This window comes from Oncorhynchus mykiss, chromosome 10 (genome assembly GCF_013265735.2).
Source record: "Oncorhynchus mykiss isolate Arlee chromosome 10, USDA_OmykA_1.1, whole genome shotgun sequence".
Classification (NCBI taxonomy): Eukaryota; Metazoa; Chordata; class Actinopteri; order Salmoniformes; family Salmonidae; genus Oncorhynchus; species Oncorhynchus mykiss.
In genome coordinates, this window is record NC_048574.1 from 63,014,110 (window position 1) to 63,042,029 (window position 27,920).

Below are 27,920 nucleotides of genomic sequence, written 5' to 3' on the forward strand. Positions count from 1 at the left end.
GTGTTTATTAAACATGAACAAGTGTTAAGGTGGCAATCCAGTCTCCTTTTCACCTCATTTAACAGCGGATTTACTTAAAAGGCACATCTCAATAGGTGGTCCAGGACATAGCACAAGTGGGTGGGCTTTCCTCTTTTGTTCACTAGGCAGATGGTATCGCAACTTCCTATCAAACCAACTCCTTGAATGCCCTACTCCTTGAAGTTTGCAGTTGTGTTCCCAAAAACTTTTGCTCAAAACATTTTTTATTTATTTAGACTTGTATTTATACTTGGGATATCACTTTACAACAGAAAAAGTTCAATCCCGGGAGGAAGTCGTTAAATACACCATATGAAAACCACACATACACGTCTCAACTAAACCTCTGCATGAAGTGAATAAACTGCATTCGTTTTCTCATTAAAAGTGTCTTGGGGGAAAAAAATAGTAGTTGAATGGAAGTAATGAAACAGGCATTTGTGAACATCATATCCTACACAGTACAAACACTATGTAACAGACTTTTTTAGGGTTATACAGTATATCATACAGTATTATACAATGTATCACAATGTCTGGATGCAATATTCTACTCAGGTATATTAAACACTGAAATCTGTTACTCTCATTATTCCAAATGCACCTGTGGGTCTTTTCGGTTGACAACAGTGACAATTAATCTTTGTCTTTAATGAAGGGTAGGATCTAAACATCAGAAGCTATCGATTGGAATGGTAACTTTATATTTTATAGAGTGGAATGTTTTTTCTGCTGGTGTATCCTGAGGTAGCTCCTCTCTGAAAACCTCTTCCCGCAGTGCGTACAGGCAAATGGCCTTTCTCCCGTGTGGACCTTCAGGTGCATCTTCAGGTGACCAGCCTGGGCGAAGCGCATGGGACACTGGGTACAGCTGTAGGGTTTTTCCCCTGTGTGAACCCTCTGGTGCCTCTTCAGGTCACCAGCCTGGGCAAAGCACATGGGACACTGGGTACAGCTGAAGGGTTTCACTCCTGTGTGGACCCTCTGGTGCCTCTTCAGGTTGCCAGCCTGGGCGAAGCACATGTGACACTGGGTACAGCTGAAGGGTTTCACCCCTGTGTGGACCCTCTGGTGGATCTCCACCTTCTGGGGGCAGCTGAAGCCTTTGTTACAGAACCTGCAGAGGAACCGTTTATCTTTACTACCGCCTAATGTTTCTCCCTCTCCCAGAGCCTGGGCTCTAGCCCTGTCGTTTGATTTCAATACCTGATCGAAAAGAACGCGGCCGTGTGAATCGGATGGACCCATCGACGTGGACACTGGGTCGTGATCCCTGAGTGTGTGTAAAGGGGAGTGGGTCGCAACATTTTGATTTGTCTCTAAGCTTCCCCTGTAATCTAAGAAATCTCCGCCCTGTGAGTGTCCGTCTCCTAGGTGACTATTTGCATTCCATGTGGGAGGAACGTCATCCTCCACTTTCACAGTCACCTCATCTACGACCAGACTCTCCCCTTTCTCATCTAGGCACCCTTCAGAGTATACACTACTACTGTACCGGTTCCAGTTCCCTCTAGACAGATCAGTGTGTGTCTCTAAACCCAAACGCATGTTGCCAGGGTCCATCTCTGTAGCGTAAGAACAAGATGGATCATTGCCAATCTCTGATGCGTCACCTGAGTCCGGATGGGAATTAACAGCCCTCATGCTTGGGTTACCGTAAAGTAAATACTCTGAACCGGGAGCAGGAGGACAGCCCAGTGGCCCCAGCCCCAGTCGCTCTGGGTCTGATCTGTGGTCAGATCCTGTGTGTAAAAGCCTTTGTGTTACAGTTAAAGTCTCTGTGTCTGTCTCTGACTTGTGTCTGTCTCTGACCTCCGTGACGCTGCGTTGGGCCCTGGGCTGCACTGTGGCGGGGTCCTCCGTGGCTACAGAGTGCACTTCAGCCGCTCTAGTCTGGATGACTCTGCTGTGACGTGGGTCCTCCTCTCCTTCAGACCTCTCCTGCTTGACCCCAGGACCTGCATCTGCAGACTGACACAATAAGAGATGAGGTTATTACTTAAATTGGATAACAATGTCGTAGGGAAGTCAAACAAGCTCCCTTATGGTAGATGTGCATGTACGCAAGTCAATAGCTGAAGAAAGCCTTGCTGAAATTAATGGGCTATTGATTTACAAATTAGCATTTTTTATGTAACACTATTACACTAACCTCTATCTCGATAATGTGCTGGGTTGTGGTTCCACTCCCCTCATCAACAGTGATTGGTTGGTCATCTCCCCATGCATTGTGTCCCCCTGGCTTCACAAAGCTCCTGTGGCCTTTAGTGAAATGTCCTTCACCTGCGAGAGTGATTGGGGGAAAGATGGGGTTAAGTTCAGTACTGTCAATGCTATATTGTACCCTATTGACACTGTCTAGAATTGGCAACGATTTTAAGGTAACACTTCTCATAACTTCTTGATATACTATTTATTTATTGATGTATTATGTTCAATGTATCACATTGTTTTCATTGAGTAAATAATAGGAAATGCAGCACATCAAGAATCTGATTAGAATATGATAGTGTCTTTGCGCAAGATAGCTAAATAATCAGGGGCATTATTGCATACTATCCAACAACTGACCAAGACCCAATTCTGGGTAACATCTGAACACGTGCAGAACGAAGAGACGGGCACTGAGCTATATATGAACCGCGACAGGCCGCGTAGCCTCGGCAGAATATACCTCTAGCCATTGCTCTGTACCGGTCGAGAATCTTGACACTATTGGGACGACTGGCTAGGACGCGCTCCCGTGCCATCTTCAGTTCAAATAGCTGTAGTTTCCTCCGCAATGCCCTGTTTTCTTTCTGTGTTTGAGTTATTTCCAAACGAAACACTGCATAGTCGTCGTCTACGAGTTTACAGATCTCTGACACGGCTGCATTCGCTAGCACCTCCATTATGGAGGCTATTTGAGTGTGAAAAACCATACCGTCAGCCATTGTTAGCTAACGTTAGCAGCTAGCATTAACTAGTTATCACCAATTCCAGTCTCCAACGTGTATTAAAGACTACATAGGGTAAGTATGTGATTCTGTACTGTTAAATGAATCATTTTAAGTGCCATGGTGTTAATAAACGTCTTAATAGCAACAATAAACACGCTAACGTGGAAAATGTTCTTCGTAATTTACTTCCGTTTACACAGAAGATAAATTATATTATTGGTAGGCGTCATAGAAGGGTGTGGCTAAATAAAGGGTATGTGAGATGTTCTTGATTTACACGTAAAACCGAATCATGATCAGTATCTTTCAAGCAGTTGTCACTAGTATCCACAGCCAAAGTCATAATTATGTCTAAAGCCTGCCTATTTCTACAATGTATCTGCTTAACATTTGATTTTAAAACGAACCTTAAATTAAAAAGCTAATTTGTTTTCATTCAATTGTATGATATAGCCAATTTTGACAATGGCCGTGGAATCCCTTTCATAGGTTCGAAGGAAAATGAGGCCACGTTTTATTCTAAAGGATAAACAAGTACATAAAAAGTAAACATATCAGAAGGACATGATTTCTCATTAACAGATTTGATCACCTAATTATAGTACATAAAGGAACAGGTACCACCTGATTATGCAAAATAATGTTGGGAGGGACATTATATTTGTTGACTAGAACAAAGGTAAAACAACTAATTCAAAGGGGGAATATACAGTGTATTTGGAAAGTATTCAGACCCCTTCACTTTTTCCACATTTTGTTACTTTAGCCTTATTCTAAAATGTATTAAATTCATTATTTTCCTCAATCAACACACAATACAAAGCGATCAACACACAATGACAAAGCAAAAACAGGTTTTTAGAAAAAAATTAAAATTTATTACAAACAAATACCATATTTACCTTATTTATTTACAAGTATTCAGCCCCTTTGCTATGAGACTCGAAATTGAGCTCCGGTGCATCCGATTTCCATTGATCATCCTTGATACATTTCTACAATTTGATTGGACTCCACCTGTGGTAAATTCAATTGATTGGACATGATTTAGAAAGGCACACACCTGCCTATGTAAGGTCCCACAGTTGACAGTGCATGTCAGAGCAAAAACCAAGCCACAAGGTCGAAGGAATTACTCCTCAGCAAAAGGCACATGACAGCCCACTTGGAGTTTGCCAAAAGGCATCTAAAAGACTCTGACCATGAGAAACAACATCCTCTGGTCTGATAAAACCAAGATTGAACACTTTGGCCTGAATGCCAAGCGTCACATCTTGAGGAAACCTGGCACCATCCCTACAGTTTTTCAGCAGCAAGGACTGGGAGACTAGTCAGCGTCGAGGGAAAGATGAGCAAAGTACAGAAAGATTCTTGATGAAAACCTGCTCCAGAGCGCTCAGAAGCCCAGACTGGGGTGAAGGTTCACCTTCCAACAGGACAATGACTCTAAGCACACAGCCAAGACAACGCAGGAGTGGCTTTGGGACAAGTCTCTGAATGTCCTTGGAGTGGTCCAGCCAGAGCCCGGACTTCAACCCCATTGAACATCGCTGGAGACCTTAAAATAGCTGTGCAACAACGCCCCCAATTCAACCTGACAGAGCTTGAGAGGATCTGCAGAGAAGAATGCGAGAAACTCCCCAAAATCAGGTGTGCCAAGCTTGTAGCTTCATACCCAAAAAGACTCGAGGCTGTAATCGCTGCCAAAGGTGGTTCAATAAAGTACTGAGTATAGGGTCTGAATACTTTTCCGAATGCACTGTTTTCATATAGTGTTAGACTTCAAGGACAGTGTTTCAGCTATGCCAGCACACCAAACAACATCTGTATTATGTAAGAAGGTTAGCATACCCAGATGCTCAACTCTTAGTAATAAAAACTCTTAGCCCTGGACACTTCACATGATAACTATAATATTTCATCTAAAGAATTGCTACGATTTCTTCCCATTGTGGGCACACCTATGTCTAATGAGGTTACTCAGGAAGGAGAAGCTCTTGGAACATAGTTTGCATTTGAAGGGCCTCTCCTTGGTGTCAGCAGTCTGGTGCTGCTTCACATACCTTGCCTCAGCAAAGCTCTTCCCACATGTGGGGCAGGCATACAGCTTGTCAGCGTCTGTCCTATTGCTTGGCCTCTTAATTTTTGACCCTATGACACCAGAGGTGGTAGAAGCAGGAGCCACCACCATCAGGTGGTTAGTCTTTGAGCTCCCTCCTTGACCTCTAGCCATTGTTTGGGTGTTGTTGGGATTGTGTGCTGTGTTATAGGCTAGGAACCTCTTGTGGTGACCACCCATCCTGACTGTCTGTCTGTATTGATGAGCTAATCCTGAGGTAACTGAGGAAGGCTAGACCCAGGACCAGGCCCAGACCTTCTATGAACCCAGTCACTAGGCATGAGATGAGACTGAAGGAAAATAAAGACTTCCTGGTAGACTACCACCAGGGGGGTCTCCCACCACTCTCTATGAAGGCTGAAGCTTCATCCCTGCACTGAGACTGTGAGGAGAAAGGTCTGGGCTGCAGACTGGATCCCTGACTGGAGCCTCTGTCTCTCTGATGACCACCAGGACTGAGGTTGTTCAGTCCACCTGTCCACTGGTTGTGTTCTGTGTAGTGGTGGAATCTCTGTTCCTCGTGGGTCGGTCCTGGTTCCGACTCGGGAAGGAAGATCGATGGCTCCTGACCCAGGGTGCTGTTGTCCGGGTCTGTGACCAGCCGTTTCAGAGGTCCACTCTCTCCTGCCAGCAACACCAGATACCAGCAGGTCCTCATGGACTACAGACTAAACACAAAGTATACAAAAGAGCATATAAAAAGGTTCATATAAGAAACTCTGCTGTAGACACAGAAACATGACACATTATAACATGTTAAACCACAGCCAAGCCTTTCTCTAACACTGTGATTCAAGTACCTAACAATATGGAGCCATTGGAGTTAATTATTTAAAACATTTACATATGTGTTAATTCGAGAATTAAGTATAATGTTTTGGTTCGACTGAAATAAAGGAAACTCAGTTCCTGGAATAATACAAAAATAACCAAGTCAGTCAGCAGAGTCAACTTTGTATTTTATTTCAACAAAATGGTAATACTCACAATGTAAAGTACAGTACTTTTTATTGCACAAAACAATAAGTAGTGCTGTGGTGGTCATGACACTTTGTCAGCTGGTTGTCATGCAAAAGCCTGCTGGTCTCATGGTAATTGACCAGTAATTAACATAAACACGTTGAGCATCTCCAGCCCTCCATGCATACAGCCCTCCATGCATACAGCCCTCCATCCAGCCCTCCATGCATACAGCCCTCCATCCAGCCCTCCATGCATACAAGCTGCTGATGAACTTTGGAACATCTACATTTAAAAACACAGAGTAAATCAGTTGAATATACACCATCACAACAAAGCCATGATTTATTTTAGGCAAGTCTAAAGAAACATGTCAAAAATAAATATCATTTTATGGCTATGCGCCATGCTGTATGGCTATGCGCCATGCTGTAGGCTTGTTCATTTAGCAGACAAGATATGCTTAAATCCCATGCCATTATTTTATATTGTATGATTTTATAGTAAGACGATTATAATTGAACTTAAAATAGAAATTACATTTTTCCCATTCCGGAGTGCGCATATGAAGTGTCTATGTTGAGCATAAAAGTCATCATTTGAAACAGGTTCTATATGCCAGATTTTCTGTAATTTGGCAACTTTAGTTGTGAATGATACAAACCTTAGAATGCTTTAGAAATCAAAAGGTATGGGCTGCATGATGCGACGATAGGCTATTGACAATTTTGAGAAAGTCACAAAAAAAAGCTTGTGCTCTGTTCCTTGCCTCAGGCTGCACATGCTGTTCACTCCAGCTCTCATCAAGTGATCATTATTTCACCAGACTATTCTCAATGTAATCCTAACTAATATGTCAAATGAGTTTCGATTTAGAATGTCCCATTATCACATTTGCAGAAACAGAGGCAAGAGAAAAAGATGCATATCATCCGTATCGAATAGCGAATGGAGGTCACTTTCCCGCAGCTTGGTCCCATTTCGGGGAAACTACTTCATGTGATAGATATTCTGCCCAAACTCTGCATGCCATGGGCACTCCAATCCTGTTCCTGCAGCTACCCAGTGCTTAATATGGAAAAACAAGTGAAATCTGTAAGGGAACATCGATAGTAACATGTTTTCACAACGAAACTGTCTGCTGTATTTCATTAAACTGTTGACAGCCCCTCTGACTGTGCGCTGAAGAATGGCATTAAGGAAAGCTGGGAGGAGATGGAAAGGCATGGTGGTGAGATATTCTGTAGCTAAAGGAAACATATCAGACTATTAATTATGAAAAATATAAAATGTGCCCTATTACTAGGCTATACAAATTCCCCCAAAAATCCACTATAATGTAGACTCTGAATTTGTTTTATTTAGGCTAGGGCAAGTTTGTACCAAAGGTATCTTTTTTCCACTCAGATTCAACCTGTTGTTGAACTAATTTATTCAAATTGATCAATCAATCAGAGTGAGGTGAGTTTAAAAGCACATACTGTTTTGATGATGTGTTTAATGTGATTTTCGATTACATTTGCATTGATGTCAGAGTGGCTAGAAGGACAATAGAGCCCTGAGTACCAGGCCATTAGCGACCTGATGATCGTTACAGAGTTGGGTACTACGAACATATCTCCAGAGTGCTTAAAAGGAGATTACCATGACTGGTCACATTAGAATTTTATTGCGGTCATGACGCATGAATGCTGGATTACCGCAACAGCCCTAGTGACATGGAGAATAACTTTTATCACTATGGTAACAGTTGACCTGTTACCAAATCTGGTACACTTCTCTTAGATAAAATGAAGTTGAGAATACTTTGGAAATGGTTCAACATTACATTACACACAGCTTCATTGCTTTATGCCAAGTAAACATGAATTAAGGCACTATCATTTCCTCATTATAAAACACTAGCATCAAACACCATGATAAGGTTGTCACTCTTCATCAGTGAAGCATTTTTACAGACACTATCACACCAACCATCACCATATCATCTCCTCTGCCTTATCATACTCATTCTTCCCTCATGTCACCTCATCCAGCTCCCTACTACATCCAAAACCAACATAATTAACTACAAACAAACTAATACTACATTATATGTCACTATACATGGCCTGTGTGCATTTTCTGCTGGTGTAACCTGAGGTAGCTCCTCTCTGAGAATCTCTTCTCGCAGTGCGTACAGGCGAACGGCCTCTCTCCCGTGTGGACCTTCAGGTGCCTTTTCAGGCTGGACGTGTGGGAGAAACTGACCCGGCACAGGTGGCAGCCAAATGGTTTCTCCCCTGTGTGGACCCTCTGGTGCCTCTTCAGGCTGGATGAGTGTGAGAAACTGACCCTGCACAGGTTGCAGCTGAACGGTTTCTCCCCTGTGTGCATCCTCTGGTGGATCTCCACCTGTTGGGGGAAACTGAACACTTTCCCACAGAATGAACACGGGAATCGCTTCTCTTTGGCGCCACCACCTTTACTGATTCCATCTCTACTACTGTCATTTGTCAATGGGCTTGTGTAGCCATTTAGTGTTGAGGCACTGGCATTGTCTGAGGTCTGGTTTAACATTAGGGGAGTGTGAGGAGGATGAAGGCCAGGGAGTGTCTGTGTTGTCACAGGGTCCATGTTCCAGTTGATAGATCCTATAGAAGGCAGGTTGAAGGCAGCACCTGTTAGGGGGTTAACCTGAGGCACCATCAGTCTCTCTGAATCACAACTATAGGAGCAGGACGGAGTATCGCTAGCAGAGTCTGTGGCTGTTTTCTCCTGCCGCATACAGACACCACCTCGTCCTCGCAGACCAAATCTACGCCTTGCCTTGGTCCCAGACAGTCTGTTGTCATGGAAATTAAGTTTGACTGTTGTTTTGTGTTCGACAGTCTGTTTTGGGTTGTGGTTAACAGTGTTGTTCCCCAGCTCGGCATTAGGGACTCTGTCCCATCCACTGACCCCCACTATGTCTCCTCTGGCCCTAGCCAGCTCGGTGATGTTGTCCCCTCGGCCCTTGGCTGCGCCGGTCTGGGAATCCAAGATGGCCGCCCAGTCTCCTCTTTTAATCTCCAGCCAACCACCTGAAGGAAGAGGTTACAAAATATACTTTTTTTTAAAAACATGGCAGAGAACTCTACATATGGAGTTTTTTTTGTGTCAATTACCTGGTCAAATTCATGCATTGTGTGTTTTGTTGTATTGATTTAATCTTCTGAAAAAATGTATAGCCAGGCACATTACTATTCCCATTGAAGATATATTACTGTATGTAGGCTATATGTATTTCTTTTTTACCTTGCTCCCCCATCTTTTGTCCACTTAACAGGTCAATGCTCTCTGGTACGTCTTCTATGGTCTCCTCTTTGACCAGCAGCAGATCAGGCTTCCCATCCTCCATGTCTACTGACTGTAAGAGATACAGAGTGAGAGGATGTTGGATCAAGAAATCTGATATGAGCACCCTGCTATGGAGCATCTTCTGGTTGGGCAATGAGAGTTTGCTATGAGCACTATACAAACATGTTAGGTGATTTGATACTATGCAAACATGTAAGTTGACTTTAATACTTGATAGTCTTTAATGGTTTAATAAATCAAAACATGGTCCCACACTTCAGACAAAATTAATCAAGACCACGGCCCGCATCCACAAAGTGTCTCAGAGTAAAAGTTATCCTACTCTTATGGGTAAAAATAAAAGCTATGCTTGAATAATCTTTAGTCATAAGAGTCTTACCTAGTCTACAGATATTTAGGAGAACTCATGAGCTGTTCTAACTAGTTGAGTTACCAGCAAGTGTCTAGATAATAGAAAAGGGCAGCGAGTCAGTGGTTCCTGGACCATAGGCGATTATTTTGGAGTTGTTGAAAGAATGTGTTGATATTTCTATATGATCAATCCATAATTAATCTAGACCTACCTGCAACAGTATCTCTTGCGCTTTTGACAATCATTTCACATGGTATGCCTAAATTGTTTTAACCACTAGGCTAATAAATAATCCCAATTTTCTTTTGATTATGTCAATAACCTACATTGTTATTTCACGTTGTCCCTTTGGGGCGCAACATCATCTTGATAGACATTCAGTCGACCTTTAAAAAAATAAGACTTAAATTGGGTATGCCTTTAGGTTTGGAAATTGAAAGCATCTAGATAATGTTGCACAAAATGTTTGAAAGGTCTATAATTTTCACATGATAAGGCCTACATTAACTTTGATTATGTTTGACGAAAATGATAGACTATTCAAACGTTTTATGCAACATTATCGGCAAGTGAGTTGATACTGTGCCAAAGCGATTTAGAGTTGTTAAACGGTAGTGACGAGTGTGTTGTTATAACGGTAATAGCCTATTAACATAATTCCTCTTTTAACAACCATCAGAATTGGTTAAAAAAAGGTTATGCATGCCAAAATATTACGCAAGAATTAAGTTTAGGCAAAGTAATTGTATTCGGTGAAAATGATATTAAACATTTTACCATTGCAACATTTGATGGGTGTCTGAAGCATTCTATAGTCCAAAACTGGTAATGCCTCATCGCGATGAGTTATTCCCCATAATTCTAATTCTTATGACCAAAAAGACCTTCTGGATATCAGAACGGCGATCACTAACCTCGATTTGGATGAATATTTCTACTTCACCGAGTCAGAGGAGCAGGACATACTGCTCACCCCAGACCAGGCCCTAATCCCAGAGACTCGGAAAATAAATAGACTGTGCAAGAGTGGCCAACATGCAGGCACCCTAACAAACTACGTCGGCGAGTACATAAACCACCTCTACCCTCCATTCTATTGGTGAACGTACAATCACTGGAAAACAAACTGGGCGAGCTCCGTTCGAGACTACCCTATCAACGGCACTTGAAGAACTGTAATAACCCATGGTTCTCGGAGTCTTGGCTGAACAAGACCATGGATAATATACATCTGGCTGGTTTTTCCATGCAGCAGTAGGACAGAACGGCAGCATCCGGTAAGCTCAAGGGGGAGGTGTATGTCTCTTTGTTAACAACAGCTGATGCTGTCTCTAAAATTAAGGTCTCGAGGTTCTGCTTGCTTAAATTAGAATATCTCATGGTAAGCTGTAGACCATACTATTTACCAAGAGAGTTTTCATCTATATTTTTTGTAGCTGTCTATTTACCACAACAAACAGATGGGACTAAGACCCCACTTAACGAGCTGTATAGGGCCATAAGCAAACAAGAAAATTCACAAGGCCGCAGGGCCAGATGGATTACCAGACCTCTCCCTGACCCAGTCTGTAATACCTACATGTTTAAAGCAGACCACCATAGTCCCTGTGCCCAAGAACACAGAGGTAACCAGTCTAAATGACTATCGCCTCGTAACACTCGCATATGTAGCAATGAAATGCTTTGAAAACATCACACCAGACACCCTGGACTAACTCCAATTCGCATACAGACCCAACAGATCCACAGATGAAGCAATCTCTTTCACTCCACACTGCCCTCTCCCACCTGGACAAGAGGTGAGAATGCTGTTCAAATCAAATCAAATGTATTTATATAGCCCTTCATACATCAGCTGATATCTCAAAGTGCTGTACAGAAACCCAGCCTAAAACCCCAAACAGCAAGCAATGCAGGTGTAGAAGCACGGTGGCTAGGAAAAACTCTCTAGAAAGGCCAAAACCTAGGAAGAAACCTAGAGAGGAACCAGGCTATGTGGGGTGGCCAGTCCTCTTCTGGCTGTGCCGGGTGGAGATTATTACAGAGCATGGCCAAGATGTTCAAATGTTCATAAATGACCAGCATGGTCAAATAATAATCATAGGCAGAACAGTTGAAACTGGAGCAGCAGCACGGCCAGGTGGACTGGGGACAGCAAGGAGTCATCATGTCAGGTAGTCCTGAGGCATGGTCCTAGGGCTCAGGTCCTCCGAGAGAAAGAGAGAATTAGAGAGAGCATACATAAATTCACACATTGACTACAGCTCAGCATTCAACCCCATATTGCCCTCAACTCATCACTAAGCTTAGTCCCCTCCTGTACTCCCTGTTCACCCGCGACTGCATGGACATGCATGACTCCAACACCATTAAGTTTGCTGACGACACGACGGTGGTAGGCCTGATCACTGACGACGATGAGACAGCCTATAGTAAGAAGGTCAGAGAACTGGCAGTGTGAAGCCAGGACAACAACCTCTCCCTCAACGTCAGCAAGGCAAAGGAGCTGATCATGGACTACAGGAAATGGAGGGCCGAACACGGCTGCATTTACATCGACTGGACTGTAGTGGAGTGGATCGAGTGCTACAAGTTCCTTGGTGTCCACATCACTAAGAACCTATCATGGTCCACACACACACCAACACAGTCATGAAGAGGGACGACAATGCCTCTTCCCCCTCAGGAGGGTGAAACGATTTGGCATGGCCCTCGGATTCTCCAAAAGTTCTACAGCTGCATCCTTGACAGCATCTTGACTGGCTTCATCACCGCTTGGTATGGCAACTGCTTGACATCCAACCGCAAAGCGCTATAGAGGGTAATGCATACAGCCCAGTACCTCACTGGGGCCGAGCTCCCTGCCATCCAGGACCTTTATACCAGGCGGTGTCAAAGGAAGACCCTAAACATTGTCAAAGACCCCAGCCACCCAAGTCATAGACTGTTCTCTCTGCTACCGCAGGGCAAGTAGTGCCGATGCACCAAGTCTGGAATAGGGCTGTTGCAGTGACCTTACCGCCACACCGGCGGTCACGAGTCATGAAGGCAGTCAAATTCCACATGACCGTTTAGTTACAGTAATTAGGCTTCTCCAAGCTCTGGTGCTGCTGATCGTCATTAGTAGCCTACTAAACTTGCTAACTGCCTGGTACTCAGCACTATATTGTCCCTTTAATCACTCTGACATCAAATGTAATCAAAAATCTAATCAAACACTTCATGAGACCCATAAGCTCATGTTGCACAACATTTCAATAAGCTATGCAATTCTGCGAGAAAACAGAGTGATGGCCTTTTAAAAAGAGGAGGAGCCCATCAGCTTTCTATAGGCTAGGCCTACTATATTTATTTCTTAACTTTCCTAAAATTAGGCACATTGCTTATATTTACAACAGGAGTATAGCCTACCTGGCTAGCATGAAAATAAACCACGGGGAAAACGTCCTCCATTCGCTATTTAAGTGCATAGATGACATGTATTTTTTCCGCTGCCCCTGTTTTGATACAGGTGCATGATAATGGTCCATTCTAAATCAAAACAAATTTCACACATTTTATTTAGTATATGTAAAGAAATATTATATCAAGAATAGACTGATGGGTGACAATATTAGCCTATCACTTGTGAATGATATACAGTTGAAGACGGAAGTTTACATACACTTAGGTTGGAGTCATTAAAACTCATTTTTCAACCACTCCACAAATTTCTTGTTAACAAACTATAGTCTAGGCAAGTCGGTTAGGACATCTACTTTGTGCATGACACAAGTCATTTTCCCAACAATTGTTTACAGACAGATTATTTCACTTATAATTCACTGTATCACAAGTCCAGTGCGTCTGAAGTTTACATACAGTAAGTTGACTGTGTCTTTAAACAGCTTGGAAAATTCCAGAAAATGATGTCATGGCTTTAGAAGATTCCGATAAGCTAATTGACATCATTTGAGTCAATTGGAGGTGTACCTGTGGATGTATTTCAAGGCCTACCTTCAAACTCAGTGCCTCTTTGCTTGACATCATGGGAAAATCAAAAGAAATCAGACAAGACCTCAGAAAAATAATTGTTGACCTTCACAAGTCTGGTTCATCCTTGGAAACAATTTCCAAATGTCTGAAGGTACCACGTTCATCTGTACAAACAACAGTATGCAAGTATAAACACCATGGTCACGCAGCTGTCATACCACTCAGGAAGGAGACGCGTTCTGTCTCCTAGAGATGAACGTACTTTGGTGTGAAAGGTGCAAATCAATCCCAGAACAACAGCAAAGGACCTTGTGAAGATGCTGGAGGAAACGAGTACAAAAGTATCTATATCCACAGTAAAAATGAGTCCAATATCGACATAACCTGAAAGGTCACTCAGCAAGGAAGAAGCCACTGCTCCAAAACCGCCATTAAAAAAAGCCAGACTACGGTTTGCAACTGCACATGGGGACAAAGATTGTACTTTTTGGAGAATAGTCCTCTGGTCTGATGAAACGAAAATAGAACTGTTTTGCCATAATGACCATTGTTATGTTTGGAGGAAAAAGGGAGAGGCTTGCAAGCCGAAGAACACCATCCCAACCTTGAAGCACGGTGTCACGTTCTGACCTTTATTTCCGTTGTTTTGTATTTATTTAGTATGGTCAGGGCGTGAGTTGGGTGGGCAGTCTATGTTTGTTTTTCTATGTTTTGGGGCATTTCTATGTTTTCGGCCTAGTATGGTTCTCAATCAGAGGCAGGTGTCATTAGTTGTCTCTGATTGAGAATCATACTTAGGTAGCCTGGGTTGCACTGTTTGTTGGTGGGTGATTGTCTATGTTGATGGCTTGTTTCAGCACAGTCCATATGATTAGCTTCACGGTTGTTATTTTGTTTACTGGTTTTGTATAGTTTTCAGTGTTCACTACTTTCTTTATTAAAGATTGACCATGGACACTTACCACGCCGCGTATTGGTCCTCAGATCCATCTTGCCTCTCCTCTTCAGATGAAGAGGAGGACGGGCGTGACAGAATCACCCACCAACCAAGGACCAAGCGGCGTGGTAGAAAACAGCGACGACAGCAGCAGCAGCAGCAACAACAACAGCGGCCGGCTTCACAGGACTACACTACTTGGGAGGAGGTAGACAGATGGGCCATCGACCCAGGGAGAGTGCCGGAGCCCGCCTGGGATTCGATGGAGCAGTGCAAGGAAGGTTACAGGAGAATGAGGTTGGCGAAAGCAGCAGGGCAGTGCGCCGGCTCTGCGTGCTGTGTCTCCGGGGCGCTGGGAGGGTGCAGTGCGTCCTCTGCCTGCGCTCCGCTCGTGCCGGGCGAATGTGGGAGTGGAGCCTAAGGGAGAGGTGCGTGTAGTAAGCACTAGATCTCCCGTGCTTACCCACAGCCCGGTTCAACCTGTGCCTGCACTCTGGAGGGTCCGGGCTAGAGTGGTTATCCAGCCTGGGGAAGTGGTGCCAAGGTTGCGCACCAGAGCTCCAGTGCTCCCCCACAGCCCGGTCCTTCAGGTGCCTCCTCCTAACCCCAAGCCTCCTGAAGGGCTCCCCAGCCTGGTGGTTCCTGTGGCAGCCCCACGCACCAGGCTGTCTCTCTGTCTCCTCCCTGCAGGTGGTCCTGTCTGTCCGGCGCTGCTGCCGGAGTCTCCCGCCTGTCCGGCCCTGCTGCCGGAGTCTCCCGCCTGTCCGGCGCCTCTGCTGGAGTCTCCCGCCTGTCCGGCGCCTCTGCCGGAGTCTCCCGCCTGTCCGGCGCCTCTGCCGGAGTCTCCCGCCTGTCCGGCGCCTCTGCCGGAGTCTCCCGCCTGTCCGGCGCCTCTGCCGGAGTCTCCCGCCTGTCCGGCGCCTCTGCCGGAGTCTCCCGCCTGTCCGGCGCCTCTGCCGGAGTCTCCCGCCTGTCCGGCGCCGCTGCCGGAGTCTCCCGCCTGTCCGGCGCCGCTGCCGGAGCCTCCCGCCTGTCCGGCGTCGCTGCCGGAGCCTCCCGCCTGTCCGGCGCCACTGCCCCTCTGTCCCGAGCAGCTGCCCCTCTGTCCCGAGCAGCTGCCCCTCTGTCCCGAGCAGCTGCCCCTCTGTCCCGAGCAGCTGCCCCTCTGTCCCGAGCAGCTGTCCCTCTGTCCCGAGCAGCTGCCCCACCTCTGTCCCGAGCTGCCCCTCTGTCCCAAACAGCCCCTCTGTCCAGTGGGGTCATTGAGAAGGGTGGTCATGGTGAGAAAGCCACGGAGACGGACAATAAGGCGGACTAAGACAATGGTGAAGTGGGGTCCGCGTCCCGCGCCAGAGCCGCCACCGCGGACAGACGCCCACCCAGACCCTCCCCTATAGGTCAAGGTTTTGTTCCAGACTATGTTTGGAATATTTATTTCTCACAGAGAATATAATTGACCAACTTTTGTACTATGGGGGATAGTAGATTGACATAGGCTAGAGCTTTTTCTGTACGTTAGGCCCACTCATCTTGTTAGCTGGCGAAAAGTAAATGTGGACAGTTCTTCCAATATCTTCAATATGCACTTCGGAATTGGATAAGGACATGCGAAGTTGCGTCCCCGATGTGTCTGTCCTCACTTGTAGCCTGTGAGAAAGACCAGATCAGGTGATGAAGAGCAGTGTGAGTGATTCGGAGCAGGCAGCACTCTTATTCAAATTGTGAATAAGAGACTGATGAAGTGTGTACAGCCTGCGCAAAAAAACAAAGCAGAGCACATGCCTTTCAAGCTACTTTTTTCACATCATCATTAGTCGCATCATACAGCCTTACAATGTATTACAAATAAAAAAATACAGCCCAACGTTTGTAGAACAACTAAAGATACATTAATAACTCTAAATTAAGCATATAGTACCTACTTATTTGTTAACCGCTCAACACAGAATAGCCGCATGTGCGCACTTCCTCAAATTATTTGGAGAAAATATCCTTTCTATTTTATTCAGCTTTGTTCACTTGTATTCTTCATACTATAAAATAATGCCATGGAATTCTAAGCAAATCTTGCCTGCTAAATGAACTAGTGTAGCCCACAGTCTTTTGGCATATTGTTATGGGATTTTTTATGAATAATAACTAAATGATGGTTATAAACTGTGGTGAGACCCATGAGAAAATCCCTAACTTCTTCTTTAAGAGGCTCCTCTGTCCTCCACTCGTTACCTGTATTAATGGCACCTGTTTGAACTTGTTATCAGTATAAAAGACACCTGTCCACAACCTCAAACAGTCACACTCCAAACTCCACTATGGCCAAGACCAAAGAGCTGTCAAAGGACACCAGAAACAATTGTAGACCTGCACCAGGCTGGGAAGACTGAATCTGCAATAGGTAAGCAGCTTTGTTTGAAGAAATCAACTGTGGGAGCAATTATTAGGAAATGGAATACATAAAAGACCACTGATAATCTCCCTCGATCTGGTTCTCCACGCAAGATCTCACCCCGTGGGGTTAAAATGATCACAAGAACGGTGAGCAAAAATCCCAGAACCACACGGGGGGACCTAGTGAATGACCTGCAGAGAGCTGGGACCAAAGTAACAAAGCCTACCATCAGTAACACACTACGCCGCCAGGGACTGAAATCCTGCAGTGCCAGACGTGTCCCCTTGCTTAAGCCAGTACATGTCCCGGCCCGTCTGAAGTTTGCTAGAGAGCATTTGGATGATCCAGAAGAAGATTGGGAGAATGTCATATGGTCAGATGAAACCAAAATATAACTTTTTGGTAAAAACTCAACTCGTCGTGTTTGGAGGACAAAGAATGCTGAGTTGCATCCAAAGAACACCATACCTACTGTGAAGCATGGGGGTGGAAACATCATGCTTTGGGGCTGTTTTTCTGCAAAGAAACCAGGACGACTGATCCGTGTAAAGGAAAGAATGAATGGGGCCATGTATCGTGAGATTTTGAGTGAAAACCTCCTTCATCAGCAAGGGCATTGAAGATGAAACGTGGCTGGGTCTTTCAGCATGACAATGATCCCAAACACACCGCCCGGGCAACGACGGAGTGGCTTCGTAAGAAGCATTTCAAGGTCCTGGAGTGGCCTAGCCAGTCTCCAGATCTCAACCCCATAGAAAATCTTTGGAGGGAGTTGAAAGTCCGTGTTGCCCAGCAACAGCCCCAAAACATCACTGCTCTAGAGGAGATCTGCATGGAGGAATGGGCCAAAATAAACTGTGTGAAAACCTTGTGAAGACTTACAAAAAACTTTTGACCTCTGTCATTGCCAACAAAGGGTATATAACAAAGTATTGAGATCAACTTTCGTTATTGACCAGATACTTATTTTCCACCATAATTTGCAAATAAATTCATTAAAATCCTACAATGTGATTTTCTGGATTTTTTTTTCACATTTTCTCTGTTTCTCTGTCATAGTTGAAGTGTTCCTATGATGAAAATTACAGGCCTCTCTCATCTTTTTAAGTGGGAGAACTTGCACAATTGGTGGCTGACTAAATACTTTTTTGCCCCACTGTATATGTACATATCTACCTCAATTATCCTAGTACTGGTACCCCATGTAATCATTACTCATTCTGTATTTATTATTATTCTGTTATTACTTTTCTATTATTTCTCTATTTTATTTCTCACTGCATTGTTGGGAAGGGCCCATAACAATGTTAATGAGCGTCATCACTATCTTTCCATTATGGTACCTCAAATTGTCCTGATTACCAGCTGAGAAACTTTTAAGAGTTGATTTTACTCCTGGCTCAGAGTTGGTCTGAGCAGTGTTTTAACATCATCCTAAAAACTATTCTGAGCTTAGAGGTTTTTTGTTGTTGTCTTAAAACAGGTTTTAATCTAATTCCTATGACCTTTTCTGAGACGCTTTGTGGCTACAGCCCCAGGGAAGTCTCAGAGTAGAAGCGCTGATCGAGGATCAGGTCTATATATATATCTATCAGGTCTATATCTATATCTATCTATATATCTGTCTATATTGTCTTATTCATTATGATCTAAAAGGCAAAACTGATCCTAGTTCAGCACTCCTACTCTGAGAGGCTTTGTGGATACGAGCTCTGACATAATACCATTCTGACAGTAGTTTACAGTGGACTCACCTCAGTGAGACTGTATGTGGTCCTGTGCTGCTTAGTTGGTTCCTCTGTGGGTTCAGGAGGAGGTGTAGTCTGGTTGTCCTCCATGACCATGGTCCCCTCAGGGTTCCCCAGACCCTCCTCACACCCCTCCTCCTTCACCAGCAGCACCTCTGGACCCTCCTCCTCCTAGAAGAGACAGGTGATACAGATTACACAGACATACACTCCCTCAGGTACGTATACACACACAGACACTTTCAACATGGAGTGTTTACCCATCCCCACTACATGTACTGTAGTTACAGAATGACTTCATTGTTGTTAAACCCATCACGGTGGACATAAATATGACTTTGTAAGTCAAAAGTCATTATCAGACAAACCTGACTAAACTATTTTGACGTGTACAGTAGGTGTTTGTTAGTGTGTGGGTATGTGTAGGTATATTTAGTAAGCATATATTGGTTAAAAAGCACTGTCGGGTGTATGCAGAATAGGGTGTGATGTATACTAAAGAGAGTCTCAATGAATGTCTTAGAATGAAAGGTTTTCAATACACAATATATAAACCACACATACGTCTCAACTAAAAATCTGCATGAACTTGAGAAACTGCACTCATTTACACATAAAAAAATAAAGTAGTTGAATAGAAGTAATGATAAAGGCATTTGTGAACGTCATATAGTCTACACAGTACAAACACAATATGAACTTCTTGAAGAACAATCTGGCCTTAATGACCATATACTCTCTCCACCAAACACAGCCAGAAGAGGATTGGCCACCCCTCAGTCTTCTCTATGTTTCTTCCTAGGTTCCTGCCTTTCTAGGGAGTTTTTCCTAGACACCGTGCATCTAGATCTGCATTGTTTACTGTTTGGGGCTTTAGGCTGGGTGTCTGTATAGCACTTTGTGACAACTGCTGATGTAAAAAGGGCTTTATAAATACATTTGATTTTTATTTGATGTAACAGACTTTTTAGTGTTAATAGATTTTTATTTATTTTTATTTAACTAGGCAAGTCAGTTAAGAACAAATTCTTATTTATAATCATGGCCTAACCCGGACAACGCTGGGCCAATTGTGCGCCGCCCTATGGGACTCCCAATCACGGCTGGTTGTGATACAGCCTGGAATCGAACCAGGGTCTGTCGTGACGCCTCTAGCACTGAGATGCAGTGCCATAGACCGCTGTGCCTTAGACCGCTGGCTTATATATCACAAAATGTCTGGACGCAATATTTTACTCAGGAATATTCAACATTGAAATCTGTTACTCTCATTATTCCAAATGCATCTGTGGATCTTTTCTGTTGACAACAATAGATATTAACATATGTGTCCTTTAATGATTGGAATGGTTACCAATCACGTTACTTTTGGGACAATATCATATCAATATTTGACTCCAATTACCAATTTAAATCAAATAAATGTTATTTTAATTTTTTATTATTATAACTTTTTTGCTACTGTAGGTAGCGTTAGCTGCCGCTAGTCGGCTGCACCTGCGCAAAAACTCCCGATATTTTTCATCCTATAGCTTGTTCTCCATCTTGTTTTTAAATAGTGAGCCAACATGTTTTCAGCACTTTTATTTCCCTGATTCATCAAAGCTCGATTTCTCCTGCTCTCTCCTCTCTCTGCAGCAGACATATAGTGAGCAATACGTTTGGAACATCAAATCGGAATACATATTGAATTGTGAGAAGCGTGATAAATATTTTATAGGCACCTAAGTATTGTGATAATATCTCATGAGGCCCCTGGCAATTCCCAGCCCTACTTTCTATGTTATATAGTGGAATGTTTTTCTGCTGGTGTATCCTGAGGTAGCTCGTCACCCAGAACCTCTTCCACAGTGCGTACATGTGATGGACTTTAGCAAACTACAGTATCTTCTGTTGAGGGAGGAGCTGGTTTTCAGAGTGTATATTTATTACTTTTAACACATTTCCGTTACTTTTCTATTATCTCTCTATATTCTCTCTCTGCCTTGTTGGGAAGGGCTGTAAGTAAGCATTTCACCGTTAGTCCACACCTGTTGTTTACAAACCATGTGACAAATAACATTTGATTGGATTCAGCAACATTGGTGACCAGGGCGGGATCATTTCGATACGCTTTGGCTAGTCACACATTGGCTAGCTTTCAATAAATTTGCTGGACACAAATGCTCTTAAAGAAGGTGTAATAGTGAAGCATGTGTTGGTGACAGTTCTACGGTCTCCATGAGAGGCCACAGGCTTTTGGCATAGATGGTAAAAGATCTCCGGACAAACATTGTATGTGTGTGATTGATAGGTTACACTATATTTAGATACTGAGACACATTTGCTATTTGTCTCCATAATCAATAAATGGCGGAACACTATTTGTGACGGTGTTCTTTGTTCGGGTGTACAGTGCATTCGGAAAGTATTTGGACCTCTTGACCTTTTCTACATTTTCTTACATTACAGCCTTATTCTAAAATTGATCATTCTTTTTTCCCCTCATCAATCTACACACAACGCTCCACAATGACAAAGCAAAAACAGGTTTTTATGAATATTTACACATTTTTTATTATTTTATTTTTATTTTTTATATCACATTTACATAAGTAGTACTTTGTTGAAGCTCCTTTGGCAGCGATTACAGCCTTGAGTCTTCTTGGGTATGACGCTACAAGCTTGGCACACCTGTATTGGGAAGTTTCTCCCATTATTTTCTGCAGATCCTCTCAAGCCCTGTCAGGTTGGATGGGGAGTGTCGCTGCACAGCTATTTTCAGGTCTCTCCATAGATGTTCGATCGGGTTCAAATCCGGGCTCTGGATGGGCCACTCAATGACATTCAGAGACTTGTCCTGAAGCCACTCCTGTGTTGTCTTGGTTGTGTTCTTAGGGTCGTTGAACTGTTGGAAGGTGAACCTTCGCCCCAGTCTGAGGTCCTGAGCAGGTTTTCACCAAGGATCTTTCAGTACTTTGCTCCGTTCATCTTTCCCTCGACCCTGACTAGTCTCCCAGTCCCTGCCGCTGAAAAACATCCCCACAACATGATGCTGCCACCACCATGCCAGGTTTCCTACAGATGTGACGCTTGGCATTCAGGCCAAAGAGTTCAATCTTGGGTTCATCAGGCCAGATAATCTTGTTTCTTGGTCTGAGAGTCTTTAGGTGCCTTTAAGGCAAACTCCAAGCAGGCTGTCATGTGTCTTTTACTGAGGAGCGGCTTCCGTCTGGCCACTCTACCATAAAAGCCTGATTGGTGGAGTGCTGCAGAGATGGTTGTCCTTCTGGAAATTTCTGTTTTTTGCTCTGACATGCACTAACAACTGTGGGCCCTTATATAGATGTGTGTGCCTTTCCAAAGTTGTAGAAATAGCTCAAAGATGAGCAATTGAAACAGGATGCACCTGATCTCAATTTCGAGTCTCATAGCAAAGGGTCTGAATACTTATGTAAATAAGGTATTTCAGCTTTTTATTTTTTTTAATTAACAAATATGCATAAAAACCTGTTTTTGCTTTTTCATTATCGGGTATTGTGTGTAGATTGATGAAGAAAAACATTAATTTACTATATTTTAAAATAAGGCTAACGTAACAAAATGAGGAAAAACTCAAGGGGTCTGAATACTTTCCGAAGGCACTCACTGTATATGCACGAAACGTACATTATGGAAAATTTGCCTCACATTCAGTCATAGTTAGTAGAATAATGAATGGATTGGCAAGATTTTGGCACTGTCCACTTTTAGAAGGTTAGTAGGAAAGTTAATCATTTAAACCACCTAAATATACTCACATTCACTGAAACTCATAAATAACTAAAACATATATTTCCCAACTCCTTTTTCTATAATCCTAAAAGCTCTTTATCATTCTCCATACCAATGGATCAAACACTATGCATGCCCACCATGAGATTGGGCAGCTGCAATTTGAGAACTCATCTGGTTTAGAAATCAAACTCTGGTTATTTTATTGCAAAGCACATTGTACAACTGTTTTTAGAGGAGATGTAATGAAAGGTATGCTATATGTATTGGCTAATATGCATATGCAGCCGTCATTTTTATACCTCCATTCTAGCATTCATGACACACACATTTTTCTATCTTCATGCTTTTATTTAGGTTTCTATGCAAATTATACGATTGAATGTTCATTTAATCTTGCAGCTAGTTACTTGAAATGAGACAAAACATTATTTTAAAATTGGTTTCACTGTCAAAGAAAGCTAATGAAACACAAATTGACATTTACAGTAGCTGACTAGGCTAGTCAAACTAACATTTTGCTAGCTTTCAATAAATTGGCTAAACGGTCAACGAAGTTACCTCTTCATACGATCAAAACAATTGGTATTGCATACTGCATATTTCAAGTGCACTTAAACAGATATTTATCTTATTTCAGTCTTTGAGAGTTAGCTATAGCTGTTCCTCTTCATTAGACAGCAGTTTGCGTTTTCACAAGAGGCAGTGTTTGCGTCGTAGAATAGAAGCAGGCCATTGGCTGCCTTCATCACAACGGGTATGTGATTAGTTCAAAGTTTAGCAGTTTTGAGAATTTGCCCAACAAAATGATTGAATATACTTTTTATGAGAATTTAAAGTACCAACAAATGTAATAGTCATCATAAAAATGTTTTACTGTTGTTAGGTTCTAATTCTCAGAGTAAAACACTCAACGAACATTATGAAAGCTTAACCAAGTTTATTCTTCCCAGAGGATCAATACAGCTGCATTAGACAAAAACATTTTCACACAAGCACTGATATTTAAACGTTCCTCATAGGCTGAGTCTCCTCCTACACATCTGTACAAACATCGTTCTTTACTGCTAGGCAGAACACCAGTGATACGAGCCATAAACTTTAATTTTTCCCTTTAAGGTGACCTGAATCTATCTCATGTGGACCTTCAGGTGCCTCTTCAGATGGTGCTGGTGGGAGAACCTCTTCTCACACTGGAGGCAGCTGTAGGGTTTCTCCCCTGTGTGGACTCTTTGGTGCCTCTTCAGGTCACAAGCCTGGGCGAAGCATTTGTGACACTGGGTACAACTGAAGGGTTTCTCCCCCGTGTGGACCCTCTGGTGGATTTCCACCTTCTGGGGGCAGCTGAAGCCTTTGTTACAGAACATGCAGAGGAACCGTTTTTCTTTACTATTGCCTGATGTGTTTCCCCCTCCCTGAGTTTGGGCTCTAGTCCTGTCATTTGAGTTCGATACCTGATCGAAAAGGATGTGGCAGTGAGAATCGGAAGGCCCAATCAACGTGGACACTGTGTCACGATCCCTGAGCGAATGTAAAGGGGAGTGGGTTGCGACATTTGGATTTGTCTCTGAGCTTTTCCTGTAATCTAAGAAACCTCTGCCCTGTGAGAGTCCGTATCCTAGGTGATTATCTGCATTCCATGTGGAAGGAACCTCACACTCCACTTTCACTTCATCTATGACCAAACCCTCCCCTTTCTTATCTAGGCACCCTTCAGAGTATACACTACTATTGAATCGGTTCCAGTCCCCTCTAGATAGATCAATCTCTAAACCAAAGGTCATATTGCCAGGGTCCATCTCTGAAGTGTAAGAACAAGATGGATCATCTAACGTGTCACCTGAGTCCCGATGGGACTGAACCGTCCTCAGGCTCGGGTTACCTTGAAGTAAATACTCTGAGCCGGGAGCAGGATCAAATCCTGTGTGAGAGACCAATCGACCTTGGTCGGATCTGTGGTCAGATCCTGTGTCTAGCCTTTGTGTTTCAGTTAAAGTCTCTGTGTCTGTCTCTGTCTTGAGAACGGCGTTCAGCGTTCCACTGACCTCCGTGATCCTGCGTCGGGTCCTGGGTTGTGCTGGGGCGGTGGTAGGGTCCTCCGTGGGTACAGGGGGCGCTCCAGCCTGGATGTCTCTGCTGTGACGTGTGTCCTCCTCTCCTTCAGACCTCTCCTGCTTGACCCCAGGACCTGCAGCCTCTGCAGACTGACAAAAGAAGAGAGGAGGTTATTACTGGTACATGAGTTGAATTGTATAACAATGCCGTAGGGAAGTTTTACAAGCTCTCATATGGCAGATGTACATGTAAACAAGTAAATAGCTGAGGGGAGCTTTTCTGAAATAAACCGGCCAAATTTCATTTACAATTTAATTGTAGATGTTTATGTAATACTACACTCACCTCTATCACGTTAACATGCTGGGTTGAGGTTCCACTCAGCTCATCAACAGTGATTGGTGGGTCATCTCGCCATGTATTGTGTCCCGCTGGCTTCACAAAGCTCCTGTGACCTCCAGTGAGGTGTCCTTCACCTGAGAAAGTGAATGGGGGGGGGGGAAAGATTGTTAAGTTAGCTTCTGTCAATGCTCAATGCTCAATGCTATATGGAACACTTGACAGTTTTGACACGGTCTAGAATTGGTAAGGATGTAAGCTAACACTTTGCATAACTGCTTGATATACTTTTTATTGATCAATGTATTATGTTCCATGCAACACATTGTTTTCATTGATTAAATAATAGTAAATGCAGTAAATTAAACTGGTTAGGATTTTATATTGTTTCTTTGTTCAAGATAGCTAAGAAATCTGGGGAATTATTGCATACTATCCAAAAACTGACCAAGACCCAATTCCAGGGTACGGGGCAACAGGCACTGAGTTATATACAGTTGAAGTCGGAAGTTTACATACACTTAGGTTGGAGTCATTAAAAACTTGTTTTTCAACCACTCCACAAATTACTTGTTAACAAACTATAGTTTTGGCAAGTCGGTTAGGACATCTACTTTGTGCATGACACAAGTATTTTTTCCAACAATTGTTTACAGATTATTTTACTGTATCACAATTCCAGTGGGTCAGAAGTTTACATACACTAAGTGGACTTTGCCTTTAAACAGCTTGGGAAATTCCAGAAAATTATGTCATGGGGTAGAAGCTTCTGATAGGCTAATTGACATAATTTGAGTCAATTGGAGGTGTACCTGTGGATGTATTTCAAGGCCTACCTTCAAACTCAGTGCCTTTTTGCTTGACATCATGGAAAAATCAAAGGAAAACAGCCAAGACCTCAGAAAAAAATGGTAGACCTCCACAAGTCTGGTTCATCCTTGGGAGCAATTCCTAAACGCCTGAAGGTACCACATTCATCTGTACAAACAATAGTATGCAAGTATAAACACCATGGGACCACGCAGCCGTCATACCGCTCAGGAAGGAGACACGTTCTGTCTCCTAGAGATTAAGTACTTTGGGGCAAAAAGTGCAAATCAATCCCAGAACAACAGCAAAGGACCTTGTGAAGATGCTGGAGGAAACAGGTACAAAAGTATCTATATCCACAGTAAAAAGAGTCCAATATCGACATCACCTGAAAGGCCGCTCAGCAAGGACGAAGCCACTGCTCCAAAACTGCCATAAAAAAAACAGACTAGGGTTTGCAACTGCACATGGGGACAAAGATCGTACTTTTGGTAGAAATGTCCACTGGTCTGATGAAACAAAAATAGAACTGTTTGGCCATAATGAGCATTGTTATGTTTGGAGGAAAGAGGGGGAGGCTTGCAAGCCCGAAGAACACCTTCCCAACTGTGAAGCACAGGGGTGGCAGTATCATGTTGTGGGAGTGCTTTGCTGCAGAAGGGACTGGTGCACTTCACAAAATAGATGGCATCATGAGGGAGGAAAATTATGTGGATATATTGAAGGAACATCTCAAGACATCAGTCAGGAAGTTAAAGCTTGGTCGCAAATGGATCTTCCAAATGGACAATGATCCCAAGCATACTTCCAAAGTTGTGGCAAAATGGCTTAAGGACAAAGTCAAGGTATTGGAGTGGCCATCACAAGGCCTTGACCTCAATCCCATAGAAAATTTGTGGGCAGAACTGAAAAAGTGTGTGCGAGAAAGGAGGCCTACAAACTTGACTCAGTCACACCAGCTCTGTCAGGAGGAATGGGTCAAAATTCACCCAACTTATTGTGGGAAGCATGTGGAAGTTTCCCCAAAACATTTGAACCAAGTTAAACAATTTAAAGGCAATGCTACCAAATACTAATTGAGTGTATGTAAACTTCTGACCCACTGGGAATGTGATGAAATAAATAAAAGCTGAAATAAATCACTCTACTATTATTCTGACACTTCACATTCTTAAAATAAAGTGGTGATCCTAACTGACCTAAAACAGGTTTTTTTTACTAGGAATGAATGTCAGTAATTGTGAAAAACTGAGTTAAAATGTATTTGGTGAAGGTGTATGTAAAATTCCGACCTCAACTGTATGAATGGCGACAGGCACTGAGTTAAATATGAATGGCGACAGGCACCGAGCAATATATGAATGGCGACAGGCACCGAGCAATATATGAATGGCGACAGGCACCGAGCAATATATGAATGGCGACAGGCCGCGCAGCCTTCTGCGAGGTATACCTCTTGCCATTCCTCTGAATTGGTCGAGGATCTTGACACTACTGGGACGACTGGCGAGGACGCGCTCTCGCGGTGTCCTCTCTGCGCGCTCCCGTGACACCTTCAGTTCCAGAAGCTGTAGTTTCCTCCGCAATGCCCTGTTTTCTTTCTGGCTTTGAGTTATTTCCAAACGAAACACTGCATAGTCGTCGTCTACGAGCTTACAGATATCTGCCACGGCTGCATTCGCTAGCACCTCCATGATGGAGGCTATTTGAGTGTGAAAAACCATACAGTTAGACATTGCTAGCAGCTAACTAGCGTTACCTAAAAAAAACGTATTTTAACCAAGTCCCGCCTCCAACGCGAATTAAAGACTACATGGGGTAAGTATGTGATGCTGTGCAGTTAAATTAGTCATATTTTGAGTTCCATGTTGTCAATAAACGTCTTAATAGGAACAATAAAAACGCTAATGTGGAAATTCTTCTTGGTCACTGTTCACTTCCGTTTACACTGGAGAGAAAGGATGTTATTGGGTGGCGTCATAGCTCAAAGGGTGTGGCTAAAAATGAGTGATATGCGCGCTGTTCTTTGAATTACGGTACTGCTTATTATGTTACACATCAAGTCTTCAAGGTTTTATAGCAAACTACACCTATTGTGGTGTATTGCCTCAACCTACTGTACAGGGTATTGAAACAAACATATTCGTAAACCGAGATCATACACAAAATACATCAAGATACCAC

General features: G+C 43.3%; 4 protein-coding genes and 1 long non-coding RNA gene across 8 annotated transcripts in view; 2 read left to right on the plus strand and 3 right to left on the minus strand.

Annotated features, from left to right (window-relative positions):
- Nucleotides 1–3,122, minus strand: LOC110534638 (zinc finger protein with KRAB and SCAN domains 1-like). Its single transcript, XM_021619560.2, has 3 exons — nt 2,696–3,122; nt 2,174–2,304; nt 1–1,992 (listed from the first exon to the last, which is right to left on the minus strand). Exons 1-3 carry the CDS (start codon nt 2,952–2,954, stop codon nt 730–732), a joined length of 1,653 nt encoding a protein of 550 aa, XP_021475235.2. The 5' UTR covers nt 2,955–3,122; the 3' UTR covers nt 1–729.
- LOC110534616 (oocyte zinc finger protein XlCOF7.1-like) overlaps nt 1–27,920 on the plus strand; it is a 1,104,347-nt gene that overhangs the window by 615,422 nt on the left and 461,005 nt on the right. The window lies entirely within an intron of this gene.
- Nucleotides 1–27,920, minus strand: part of LOC110534632 (transcription factor Sp4) — a 195,054-nt gene that overhangs the window by 1,975 nt on the left and 165,159 nt on the right. The gene's annotated exons all lie outside the window — the stretch shown is intronic.
- On the plus strand, nt 2,265–11,511 carry LOC118936898. 2 transcript variants are annotated; one of them, XR_005034335.1, is made up of 3 exons: nt 2,265–2,402; nt 9,006–9,113; nt 9,347–11,511. It is a non-coding gene; the product is annotated as an uncharacterized LOC118936898 (long non-coding RNA). The 2 variants fall into 2 exon arrangements; XR_005034334.1 differs by lacking the exon at nt 2,265–2,402 and adding an exon at nt 2,896–3,032 and having other exon boundaries at nt 9,347–10,520.
- Nucleotides 6,026–27,694, minus strand: LOC110534668 (neurotrophin receptor-interacting factor homolog). Its single transcript, XM_036934488.1, has 6 exons — nt 27,190–27,694; nt 24,933–25,063; nt 24,578–24,736; nt 18,786–18,950; nt 9,316–9,427; nt 6,026–9,101 (listed from the first exon to the last, which is right to left on the minus strand). The coding sequence occupies exons 1-6, from the start codon at nt 27,470–27,472 to the stop codon at nt 8,140–8,142; spliced, it is 1,812 nt and encodes a 603-aa protein (XP_036790383.1). The 5' UTR covers nt 27,473–27,694; the 3' UTR covers nt 6,026–8,139.